Raw genomic sequence first — 13,240 nt, forward strand, 5'->3', positions numbered from 1 at the left:
GGTTATTTTACTATCACCAAATGGGTGCTGCATTTCATCCTAGGGTATCTGTATTTCACAGACAGGCAAGTGATCCCTACATAGCCCCTACCTACCATATTTCCTACCATGAGGTTTTACTCAGCCTTTTTTGTGCAGCACTCCAGGATCATATGTTAGAAATGCAGAAAGTTACCATGATATTCTGAGTCCGTTCAGCTAAGCATAATTCCTTCTGTTTCTCCTTTGGCTTTAACAGGTCTCTTAGAGGTGGCTTTATAGAAACTCCAGGTGGAAATTCTTCTGAGAAGGCACGATGATAGTGGTGACTGGAGTCATGTCAGCCCCTGAACTGGGGTCCAGTGCCACCACTCCAGCTGCGGCTCCCAACTTCTCTTGGATGCCCAATGATGGCAGCCCCACAGCAGTGGAGCAACCGATATTTCTAATGACTACAGCTGCTCAGGCCATTTCAGGTTTCTTTGTGTGGACAGCTTTGCTCATCACCTGCCATCAGGTAAAAATCCTATGGCATTTGGTCCCTGTTATTCCCTCTTCCTTCCTCTCATTCATGCTTCCTAAACCAGATGAGTGCATGTGGCATGATGTACAGTTCCAGTTTTGGGTATCTCTGTCTGCAGTGGGAAGAGGGGGATGAAGGTACTCTGGTGCTGGAGTGGTGCCAGAGAGCTGCATTTTTTTAGAGTTAAATCATTCCTTCTAGTTGAGTAATGGGCTCGCCTTAAGGTGTTTTAACCCCTTCCCTTTGAGGAGTCATTGACAGAACTAAAATAGCTTCTTACCTGTTTTGTGAAGATTAAAGACCAGTCCACTCTTCAGGGTTTTGCCTGCAGAACTCTTGTGCCACTAGCAAAACTTGCGGAGTTGCATGCTGAAAGCCCATCTGTGGTGGCAGAACCCAGAGAGTTGCACCATGTTTGCTGGTGGAGCAAAATTTCTGCAACTACCTGGCAGCCAGCAGAAGACACCAGTAAATGCTCCAGGATCTCCAAACAGCTGTTGCAGTCACTTCAGCAGCCAGTGCCTTCCCACGATACAGTTCACACTTGGGCAGCCCAGCTGCTGAGTCTCCAGGGAGTGAATATGCTCTAGTGACTTGGCAACAGCAGCAGCTCTGTTGGTGGAAGCTATGGTGTCAGAGGCAGATAGGTTTAGGTATAGCCTAATAAGAGTGGGGAAGGTGGTGAAGGAAGCATTAGCCTGTGACTCGGAGAAGGCAACTGATGCTTAGTGCTGCATGAGTTCTGCAGTAAGGGGTTCAGTAGAAAGAAAGTGTGTAAGCCTCATCAGGCTACTTGAAGATCAGCTCTGCTCCTAAACGATATGATGATATGAAGCACTAGGGTGACAAGGCTTCTGGATTACTAGTGGATACTTGAGAACTCTGCTGCCCTGGAGGAAACACTCTTTCTGTGCATGGGGAAGAGAAAGGTATACATTTTAGGTCTAGATTATCATGGGTCTTCTGTGGTGGAGGGGCCTGAGTCCTAAGCTGCTAACCAAAAGGCTGGTGGTTCAAACCTGTCTATGGGCAAGTAATGTTAAGCCTCAATTTCTGGCCCTGGCTGGGTTCAAATTTTGGGAAGAGGATGAAGCTAGACTGTTCTAGGTGGTGGCAGGTGACAGAACAAGGAGCAACAGTCTCAAGTTGCAGCAAGGAAAGTTTAAGCTCATTTTTATGTTAGGTATTAGGAAGAACTTTCTCACTAGAAAGGGTAGTAAAACCCTGGAACAGGTTACCCGGAGAGGTAGTGGAAGCTCCATCCTTGGAGGTTTTCAAAACCTAGCTAAACAAAGCTTTGACTGGAATGATCTAGTTGGTGTTGGTCCTACTTTGAGAAGGGGGTTGGACTAGATGACCTCCTGAGGTCCCTTCCAGCCCTAATTTTCTGTGATTCTATGATTAGCAGATAGTACCATTGTGTGCAAAATGTTCCAGTAGTTGGGTAGCTGCATGTGTCATGTCTCATCTTCCCTCCAGTCTTCAAGACCATAAGGAGCAAGCCTGACTTGCAGTGAGCCCTGGGGGAGGGATATGTAAAGAAAGGGAGATCATTGTTAAGGATGTGGAAGACCTGAGCACTTTTCCTGTCTGCTTGCCTGAAGAAGGGTGACTGCGCCCAAAAGCTAGCTAAGAACCTTTTTCCAATTATTCAGTTGGTCTAATAAAAGATATCACATCTAGTCAAAAAGTCTTATTAGCAGAGGCACATGGGAATTGCTGTGCTTAGGCTTGCTTATTCCAGTAGCATCTCTTCAGCAGTGATCAAGGCCTGTTGTTGCAGTTCCTGGGCTAGACGCATCTCTGTTATTTTCCTTGTCTCTTTGGATGCATTCCTTCGGCTGTCAGGCCTTGTGTCCTGACCTCTTCCAGTGTGCAGTTCTACAGTTCTCCCATTTCTGGGCCAGGCCATGAGCTTCAGCACCCTGTGGTTTAAACTTGCTTATCCAGCAGGTAGAACAGAGTTCAGGAACCAGTCATTCTTCCCTTTGGTGGGGTGGGTTAGTGATGTGCAGTGACCAGACGGCCTTCTGAAACCAGAAGTAGTTGCGAACAGCAAGAAAACAGCATTTAGGGAGGCAATTTTAAAATAGCCTACACTCACGTCTATCTCACCTAAGTCTTACTTTTCCCTTGTAGTAACCTAGGAAGGCCCAACTTCTGACATTTCCTAGGAGGATGCTAGGTGGTTCTTAGCAGTTACTCTCTTCTCTTGAGAGAAATATTTTTTTATAGCCTGCCAGACTTTTGGTTACTTGGTTACCTGTGTTTGCAGGCGTTTTCCTGTGTTTGATTCTTCAGGTCAACCAGAGAGGAAGCAATATCTTAAGGTTTATAGTCCTAGTATAGTCCTTCAACAACTGTCAAGTGTTTGTGGACAGTTAGCATATCTTGATCCATTCTCCCCCATCTAACCTGGTTTTCCCAGCAACCTCCAGTTGTGTTGGACCAATACAGTCACAGCAAACAGTCCTATAACCAGGCCAATGTACTTTGCTTTAGGGCAGCTCCAAATTCATCACACCTGATCTTTAGAGGAATATGAGTACCCCTTCCCTACAGCAAAGCATTTGACCATTGGAGTACTGCTGTAAATTGAGGTGTGGGCAGGGAGGCGGAAGGAGACATGAAGGTGCTGATATTGTGCCTTAATTTATGACGCTTAATTACTCTTGTATCTTGCTGTTTTGTAGCTGTGTCATCCATTAGTTCATCAGATGATCAGCCACGTCTTGTTTTAAATCCAGTGTGTGGTGCTTCCTTTGATCTCTGCTGCCAGTAATAAACTGAATTCCACTGTGGAAAGGAGTAGCAGGAAATGTCTGCTTCCCTCCCCCCTTTGCCCCTTTTTCTAGAGCAGGTGCTCTGGGTGCCAGTACAAGTCAAATCCAACATCCTGTTCTGTACATAGCCATCACGTGCATTGGAATACGTGGTGGGAAGCATAAGCCCTATTATTTATCAACCTGTGTTTTGTACCTGGGGGTTAATGAATTCCAGAATGGTGACTGCAAGCTGTCCGTTGCAGCCTGTTGCAGAGCAGGACAGTCTGGTGAGGTGCAAAAACAGATTATTCACCCTGCAGGTATTGCTGGTGACTAAGAGCAACAGCTACAGGGGGAACAATTAAAGTGGTATTGATACTACTGATTCAGAGCACAGATGGATCACTTGTCGTGAGCAGGGAGGAATCCCTTTCTTGTGGTATAGCTCTGTACGGTTAGGCATGTGCAGTGTTTCTTTGAAGAATCCAGTGTCAGAGACAGAGCGTTGGATTCATTGTGGCAGTGGGCTCCTCTGTGGCAGATCCTCCCTGAGGGGGTGTACACATTAAAGGGTCCTACTGACATCCTAAAAGTGAAGCTTGGAGCTATGAGAACTGTGGTGCCTGCTATCCCCGAGCTGTGCTAGGTGTACTTGAAGGAGGGTTAGGTGTACTTGGGATGAGGGAAAAAAATACCATTCTGGTTGTTTGGGTTTTTTTTTCTAAAATTGCATTCAGAAGACCTTGTCTCTGAGGAACATGTCCCCTACTGTTTCAGTAGCAGGCTTCTTGACCATCAGGGTGTTTGCCAGAGGTAGGTCTTTGAGAGGTGGCATTGGAATCCTTTTGTTGCCAACAGGCCTGTATGGAAGGCTGATTTGTGTACCTTTTGTAGCGGGCTTTATACGTTGACAAATAAGTACAATGTTCCTTTCCATCCTGGGACTGTTTTTTGGTAACTGTTAAGTCTGTTGTTAAAAGATGGCTGTTCTATGGAGAGCTTTTTAGGAGTGTGACTTAGGGTGATTTTGCGATGGCTGATAAACCCCCAATTGTTGGAGAGGGTGAATAGGATTTTGACATCCTTGTTAGTTCTGTTAGATGGGTAGAAAGGGAAGGGAATAACAATGATTTTGGATAGATTATAGGGGAGTTAAGTGTGAATGAGAGGAAATGAGGTAAGGAAAGCAAAACATATTAAAAAAAAGCAGTTACTGTGTTTACTTGAATACAAGACAAGTAGCATGGGGAAAAAAGCCCCTCGTCTTATAATCACGTACAAAGAAATCTCACTAAATACATTGTCTCTCGTTAAACTGCTGCCAGAAGCAGCATGTGCTCAGCAGTGGAAACCAACTATGAAGTTCATTTAATTGGCAAACATGCTGATGGGGATCTACTATAGAGTGAGTTAGTGTAGCCCATCTGGATAAGGCATATGGTACTGCCTGTTAAGCACAGTCTCCCTTACCGCCGACTCAAGTCATGGTGGTTGTGACATTGCATACAATTCACCCAGAGTCTCTGTTGCCCCCTCTGTCAGCCTATCACATATGATTAGTGTGGTCCTGCCCTCCATGGGGTGAAGCTGGACCAGGTTGCCCTTTGCCTTACCTGTATATTAATTTTTGGAGCATCCCAGTACTTGTGACAAGAACACTCATTTCCAGTCATGAGTGGGGACTAATTAGCACATGGATCCTTTTTGTGGCGTTTTTTGGAGTACACACATATACTGAGCAGTGCTGAGCTGTGGGGTCACCATGGCTTGAAATGCTGTTGATTCTGGTGGGGGCTATGTGATACATGAGCTATGTGATAAATTGCAAGCCTTTGGCTTTGGATGTATATAAGTAGACTCCTTCCTAGCTTGCTCCTGCAGCCACGTGGCTGAGGGCAAGCAAAACTTGGGGGCATCCAAACCCCAAGTCTGGGCTTGGTCCTGTATGTAGGATGCCTGTCAGAGGATTTGGGAGTATCTGAAGCCCCAGGTGGGGGTGTAGGATGCTTGCTGGTAGCAGGGCCACATATGGTTCTTGAATGATTCACATGGATTTGGAATTGATTTGGCTTGGGACATGAAACATTTTCTATTAAAAATAAAAAAGGTGTCAAAGTGCTGTGCAAAATTGTGTTTGTGAAGTACCTGTGCTAAAACTTTGCAGTGTCAAAAAAGGGTAATGTATCAATTTTGGATGAACTAAGTGCAAGGGTACTGTATGCAAATTGCTACAGCCATGCTTAATTTCAAGGTTATTGTTTTCAAATTTGCTCCTTGCTTCCATGTGCTCAGGGAGAGCAGGTTCTGACAGTAAGGAGAGGGTGAAGGGGCTGCCAGAGGAAAAGTTGGGGGGAAAGCACAAAGCAAAGGGCTGCCTGACCCCCCAGACATATTTTTCCTGTTGTAGCAGTAGGAGGACAGAATTAAAGGCAAAACTCCAATAATTAGATTCTACACCTGGAAGTTGATAACAAATTTAAAAATTTTCAACATATAGAATTGTATTAATGGGGAGGTCATTTTATGATTAAGTAAATATGGTAATCCCATCTCTGGAAGCTGGACCAGAATTCCTGACTTGCTGTGCACAGGCCACTGTGGGTGGTCAGAAGATGACAGTAACATTTTTGATCCCTGTCAACTTGAGGCTGCATTGAAACAGGTGATCTAGGGAGGAGTTCTGTTTCCCATTCCCAGTCCCCACTGGCCACCTGGCTTTACTTTACTTTATCCTCTGGGTTTGATGTATCACTGATCCCACTCACTGTCTTCTTCTCTTCAGATCTATATGCATCTGCGCTGCTACAGCTGCCCTAATGAGCAGCGCTATATTGTCCGGATCCTTTTCATTGTGCCCATTTATGCCTTCGACTCCTGGCTCAGCCTCCTGTTCTTCACCAATGACCAATACTATGTTTACTTTGGTACTGTGCGGGACTGCTATGAAGGTAAGGAGAGGTGACCCGGGAAGTTGGCCTCATGTGGGTTTTGCTGTTTACAAGCTGGAAGGCAAGGGCTGGTACTACAAGAGGACAGGAAGTGCAGAGGACAGTGGCTTCATCAGAGGGCTAGGATTGGCAGTGATGGCCCCAAACTGTATAGGATGACAGATTTCAGTATGAGGGAACATCTTCCCTCATAACTGGCTTCCATAAGAGTGACAGGACATATTGTGACTCCTCTAAGGATGCTGCTTAGAGACAAAGCTTATAAGATGTTTTCTCCTGTTTCAGCCCTGGATTCATCATTTCAGAGGAGGCATACAAGGGTCTGACTAGGGCTGTGTGAAACTTCGGCCCCTGATTAGATTTGGCAGAGATTTAGTCCGATTCGGTGACCGAATCTCTGAATCCGAATCGAATCAGAGGACCCTTTAATCTCTCTGAATCGATTTGGACATAGACACAGATTTAAATGTTTTTTCTACATACCTTTAGGTAGCAGGCGGCTCGTGAATGCTGTGATGCTGGGGCATGTGGAGTGTCCCGCAGAAGTGTGGGGGGCTCTCCAACGCGCTTGGCAGCAGACCTGAAAGTGGTCTACTTCTGGGTCCACCGGGGAGTGTACTGGAGGTTCCTCCCCCATGCCCTCCAGCTTAGCAGCTGGTGCCTCCTGGGTCTGGGGGGGCATCTGTGGCTGATCGCTGAGCGGAGGGGCCTCCCCTGCACATTCCTCGGCAGACCCGGAATTGGATTAGAAATATTTCTGGTCCACTTCCAGGTTCACCACCGAGCATGTGAAGGGTCCCCCCTCACTCTAGTGGGATGCTTCATGCACCCCAGCATCACAGCGATCACAAGCCACGCTGGTACCTCGGGGTATGGAGAAAAATCTTTTCAAACGGTGTCTATGTCCGAATCACTGAAGAAGGCTGCCATGTGTTCACTGTGCTTCAGTGCCGTGTCACTGTGAAGTGCCTGTCATCTCTGTAAAATGCCTTGCAGTGCTATTTATTGCACTTTCCTAAGGATGTGACTTGCCCATCAAAAGATGACAACAGTCTTGGGGTTACGTGAGAGGGAAACAGCCAGTCTCCAAAATAAACGCCTTAGCTAAGCCTCCCTTCTGATCTCATTCAGAAAAGGAGCCTTCTACCCAAGCTGTGGCAGTCTGTGTCTTTTTGGAGTGGTTTTATTTTGCTGCTGGTTTTGTGTGTGCATCCCAACTAAACTGCACGTTGTTTAGAGGGTTGGTTATTAGTGAGATCTGCATTGCAGAGGGAAGCCCTGGGTGTGTGGACAAATTAATCTGCTTGAGGGACCAGCAGGCCTCCTCATGCCTATGACACTGCATTGAGACACAATAACAGATGGCAGACGCATGCACGCATGCAATGCAGAGGCCATCTTTATTCAGGATTTTGTTTGTTTGTTTTCTCTTGCTCCTCTGTGTGCGCGCGCGTATATGCGCGCATGTGTATGTATGTGCACGCGCACACATGCCTAGCAGGAAGCCTGCTGCTCTGTGAAACTCATTGCCTAGCAACAGCTATTATCCCCTCTACCTTGCCTAGGGAGTTTGCAAACATCACAGCATCTGCTCAGGAGGCAACCCGCTTTCCTGAAGTTCACCAGCTTGTTCACTTTTGCAATGAATAGACAACAAGTGGGAGGAAAAAAATCCTCTATGAACAGCTTCAAAACTATCCTAATGACAAACAGGCAATAAACAGACCTCTCCCTTCTCTTCCCCCTCCCCCCCATCCTTTTCTTCTCCTTCAAGGAAGAATTTTTACTCTTGATAGAGGGCTCTACTGGGAGGGAAGCATATTTTTTATTATTTGTTGCTGTCATACAAATTGAAATCCGTGTTGTGATAGTTAAGGGCTTCTCTTTGTGGTGAACATTTTTGGGCAGTAGCAGTGAATACATTTTTTGGTTCTGCTCTTTACCCTGATGCTACAACTATAAACACCTGATGCCAAAGTGAATGACACGAGTGGTTTCTTTCTTTCTGTCCTTTGTGATGATGTCAAAAATGCCTTGGATGAATCTGGGCTGGTAGGGGAAGATCTGATCTAGTGCAGCTGTCTTTGATAACATCACTTGGTTTCTTTTGGGGTTGAGTGGGTGCAGATGTCCTCATTCTTTCTTGTGCTGATTTTGTCTCTTTCCCATCACTTTTGGATGGGCAACTGGCATTGCAAGGAACACATTAGAGGGCAGTGGAGGAGCTGCTGGAGAGCAAGTGTAGCTTCTTACCCTGTAGGGGTTTTAAGCTGTTTCTTTTGACTCAAAGGGCCAAATCCTAGTCCACCTATTAGATCCATCAGTAGACTTAGCTGTCTTAAGTGTAGTTTTATTTTACCCTGCTCAAGTCCCTGAAAAAACAGTTCATGCAAAAAGTAGGTGAATTGTAAGGGTGAGATGGCCATGTTTTACAAAAGTAGATGCTGTAATGGATTTTTGGGACATACATAAATGGATGAACAGATGGAATAAATCATGCTTAGGTGCCTAAGTCTACTTAGACACCTTTATAGGTGGAATAGAACCTAGCCCTAAGTTACAACTCGGGTAACTGCAGACCAGGTATTTATTAAAATACAAAAATAAAACAAACAAAAACATCAGAAAGTATATTTTGCATTCTGCTTTGTTGGTTTAAATTGATGTTTTCCCAGAATCCATTATGGTCCAAAAACAAGGGCTATATGTAGAATAACATTTGTCTTGATTACATAAATGGAAGTGGATAGATGTTGACACTTCAAATGCTGTACCATTCTCTTCAATTAAAGATATCTATCTGGCAGTGGTTAGACAGTAGAATTAACTTCATGTGCAAGTATATTGGGTGTATGTCAAGCAGCTTTTTTTGTAAGCTCACAGCTTGTTTGTTTCAGTCTTTGGACACTTTCCTAAGGAGGATTAACTTCCTTGTGGTCCAGTATTCAGCTTCTTTCAGAGGGTTGGGTTCTCAGCCTCGTGTGCTGGATATTGTTTTTTTTTTCATCAGGAAGTTTCCCTGGTATGTCTCTCTTGAATTTAATAATGTTTCTTCATTGTATTATGGACGTACCAACACATTTCAATCCAGTTGGGGGTCACAAGATAACTGGTGTGGTTTGTTCACACCAGTTATTGAATAAACAGGGGAATTCTCTCCTCAAAAGAGCTCATAGTCCAGCTTACCTCAGGATGCAGCAGGAGGCATCATGTTGACCAGAAAAATGGTCATGAGAACCTGTGGGGATTATAGGCTAGCCATGTGCATAGCTAAAGGGTTTTGAACCCTTGGGAAACTTTATAAATAGAATGAAAGTTCCTACCAACCTTTCATCTGGCTATTATCAGTTGCCCATTTACTCGATGCTTCAGCAGAATGGGTCATGAAGAGAGAGACCTGAAGGAGGACTAGGTGTTTGCTGCTTTGTGGAGGGCATTGCTTATACAGGATGTTACAGAAGAGAAAACAAATGCATTCCTTAGGGAAGGCACACTGGAAGGTGATATGGGGTACTTCTTCAGGCACCCAATTAGTGAAAAATGCTACAGCTTTTTGGAGAATAATAAAACAGACTGCAAAATGTAACAGTCCCCATAAAGCACAGGAACAAAGCTTCCCTCTTCAGGTTACCCTTTCTTTTTTCTCAGTCTCGCTGTAGAGGCAATGTGTCTGCACTGGTGAGACTGCACTCATCAGGTCTCAAGCTAAGTAGTGTTGAGTTTGAGTTTTGCTTGTATTGAAGACCTTAAAGTAAATGCAGGGTGCACAAAGATGTCAGGTGGATGATTCATTAGTGAGGCTTTTTCATATGTGCTTGTTCTAGTCTATTGCCCCACAGTGAGACTCAGGAGCTCTGTGTCTCTGGAAGTGGTATCTGATGGATATGATGTGAAGTGGAGACTGTGGTCAGAGTGGTTTTCGTTAAAGTCCCATGATGCTTTTTGCAGAAGTAGAACCATTAGTTCTAGTGCCCTAGCCAAATGCTGAGTTGGTTTGTCATGTAACTGCTGAGGTAGGAGGATGAGCGAACTGTAAGGAAACAATCTGGGATGCTTCAGGATGACAGATGCTGCACAGACAGTGGTTTCTGATGTTTTGTTCATAGCCTGCACAGCAGCTTCTTGCCTCTGTTTAACCAGATCAGAATCATGATAAACTTCAATGTCTTCACAGCCTTTGTGATCTACAACTTCCTCAGTCTCTGCTATGAGTACCTTGGTGGGGAGAGCTCCATCATGTCTGAGATCAGAGGGAAATCAATTGAGTGAGTACCTGGAGTCTACCTACAGCATGCATCTCTTTCTCACCTTTCTATGCAGGCAGCCCCTGTATCACAGGCTTCATCTTGCACCTGCCACTGAGAACTTTGTGGTGGGGCAAATGTATGGTGAACAGGCTGATGCTATCTGGATCATTAAGCGCACAACTGAAAATGTGCACCTGCATCATCGCACGTTAACAGAATTTAATTATAGTTTCTATTCACCTAGCTTCTCTGGAGTTTCTTCTCTCCATGGCCCCACTCCCCTCCCAGCCCCCCTCGCCCCAGATCATCCTTACATCTTTCTCTTCCTCAGCCAATGCTAACTGCAGCTGCCTTTTCACATTTTCTAGTGACATTTTTCCTCTTCTTTCTAGTCAACAACTGCTCTCCCACAAACTGGGTTTGGAGGGTGGGGTCAGTGTCACTTCAAATGCAAAACATGCCTGTCTGAAGGAGACCATGCTGGCTATCAGTATAGCCATGATTTACTTGGTCTGTGAAAAGCAAGAATCTTAGATTCTTGGTAGTAGAGTGGAGAAGCAAGGGCCTGCATCGTTCATCTTACTCTAAATAACCCTGCTGTTTTGCTCTTTCAGATCCAGCTGCGTGTATGGGACTTGCTGCCTGTGGGGAAAGACCTATTCCATTGGGTTCCTGAGATTCTGCAAACAGGTAAAAGTCCTAGGAAACTCGGATTCTCTGTACACAACCCAGAGGGAACAACACCTACCCCATAGAGCTGCTGAGATGAACACTCCTCTTTTAAGGGGCTTGTAAGGTGCCTCTGGGAGAATCTCATGGGTAGCGGAAGTAAATCAGTCTGTTGTGGTAACATTTAAAGATTACATTTCTCTACCCAGCCAAAACTGGAAAGGTCCAGTAAGAGAAGAGGCCTGTCCTCTCTACAGGATATGATCTCAATGCTGGGAATTGATGCTTGTTTCATTCTTGCTCCAGGAATGGAGAGGTGCCAGTTCCTCTACAATAATGTAGTGTCTGCTTGGGTTGCAGACATCCTGAGTTGCATAAGCATCCCTTGAGTTCCCAGCTATGCTGCTGTGATTAGGAGAGGGATTGTCATGACAGAGCACTTGTAGAGGAACTTTACTCCAGAATATTGCTCACCATTTCTGGTCTGTAGGCTGGAATGGGAGTCAGGAAGAAAGAGAGTGAAATGATGATGTACCCATCATAGTCAGGCTTGGCGTCTATGAGGCCACCACAAGGTAGCAGTAAAGCTGAAGGGTATTGCTGAGCTGCTGAAATTTAATGTGATGTAATTCTTTGTAGACACCATAGAACTTGGTGTGGTCAGATTGGGCCATTGTAGTTGTTCCCCAGAGAGGGCTGAATTCCATTTTTAGTTACTGTCTGTGTTTCTTAAATATGTCTTCCTTCCCTATCCTCTTTTACTTGTCTCTCCTGCCTTTGTGGATCTCTTCCTTTCTTTCCCCATGTATTTCCTTCTTGATCTGGGCTTACTTCTGCCCCATTTTCTGCTCCATCTGTTAGAGTTGTGAGGAATGGAACAGCTAATGTTGGCATTTAAAGTGCAGTTGAGGTAACAGCCCAATGAGATTAAATGGGGGAAAGGGGATTCTCTCCTCTTACAACTGTTGTTTCAGGCTCTCAGCTGTATCTGACAGACATCACTGTGTAAGTTGTGCTTATTTTTTGTTGGGAATGGCTTTGTACAGTGATGAGGACAAGAAGCTTAAATGAAAGCAGGGAGTCTGGACATGCTATATACACTATGGAGTCTCCATAAATATGCAGCCTATCCCCACGACTTGAGAATTCTGGTGTAGATGGATGCTTTCCTATGTTCTCTCACTTCCTTGCATCACGGTAAGCAGCTTGTCCAGATGAGACTGGCCCTTCCAGCTCCCTACGCTGCTCTCTAATTTCTTAAACTGTGAGTGTTGCAGAGGAATATGATCACTTTCTGCCTGCTCCATGGAATTCAGGCTGAGAGCAGCTCAGGTGGGAGCTTATACTTAGAGCCCACCCTCCATGGCCTCCAGCCCTGGTGAGCAAGAAAATTTCCCATATTTTAAACTAAGTGGTATTTATTGCTGTGATAATCAGCAGAGGAAAACCCTGTTGAAGGAAGCACTTTGCCTGGTCTTGTTCCCACTCCAAGCCTCTCAACTGTTCTCAGATGTATCTGTGCTGAAGGTGTCTTCAGCACTATAGCTATTCCCATCTTATCCCCGTAATACTGAGTTGTTCTCAGGGAGGCTTCTGCTTTCTGCAAATCAGTCATGTTTAGCTTGGACAGTCTCCTTAACGATTACTTTGCGTCAGTTTTCCATCAGCCCAAAGGGATCACTTTGCTTGATAAGATGCAGGATCACCAGGGAAAGAGTGAATACACGCCCATCATTGGTATAGATCCCATGAGGGAACACCTTGAGAGGCTGGACATCCACAGATCAGCCAGCCCAGATGGAATGCACCCAAGAGTGCTAAAGGAATATCATAGTGCAGCCAATGGCAAGGATATTAGAGAACTCATGGCACTCCAGCAAGGTACCTGATAATTGGAAGAGGGCCAATGGTGTCTCTCTTCAAGAAAGGGAAGAAGGAAGATCTGGGAAACTACAGGCTAATCAGTTTGACCTCAATCCCTGGAAAGATCTTGGAAAAAATCATCAAGGAAACCATTAACAGCAGGCTAACAGAAGGCAACATCTTGAGATATAGCCAACATGGCTTCATGGTGGGTAGGTCTTGCCTTACCAATCTCATTTCCTTCTA

General features: G+C 45.1%; 1 protein-coding gene across 4 annotated transcripts in view; it reads left to right on the forward strand.

Annotated features, from left to right (window-relative positions):
• Positions 1–13,240, forward strand: part of TMEM184B (transmembrane protein 184B) — a 45,398-nt gene that overhangs the window by 16,515 nt on the left and 15,643 nt on the right. For all 4 annotated transcript variants that reach the window (XM_019515207.1, XM_019515210.1, XM_019515208.1 and 1 more), the window contains exons 2-5: positions 239–496; positions 6,050–6,215; positions 10,390–10,480; positions 11,077–11,152. In XM_019515207.1, coding sequence (XP_019370752.1) covers positions 296–496; positions 6,050–6,215; positions 10,390–10,480; positions 11,077–11,152 — 534 coding nt within the window. In that variant the 5' untranslated portion in view covers positions 239–295. The remainder of the gene's footprint in view (positions 1–238; positions 497–6,049; positions 6,216–10,389; positions 10,481–11,076; positions 11,153–13,240) is intronic.

The sequence above is a fragment of the Gavialis gangeticus genome, unplaced genomic scaffold, assembly GCF_001723915.1.
Source record: "Gavialis gangeticus isolate Ggan-Ray unplaced genomic scaffold, GavGan_comp1, whole genome shotgun sequence".
Lineage (NCBI taxonomy): Eukaryota > Metazoa > Chordata > Crocodylia > Gavialidae > Gavialis > Gavialis gangeticus.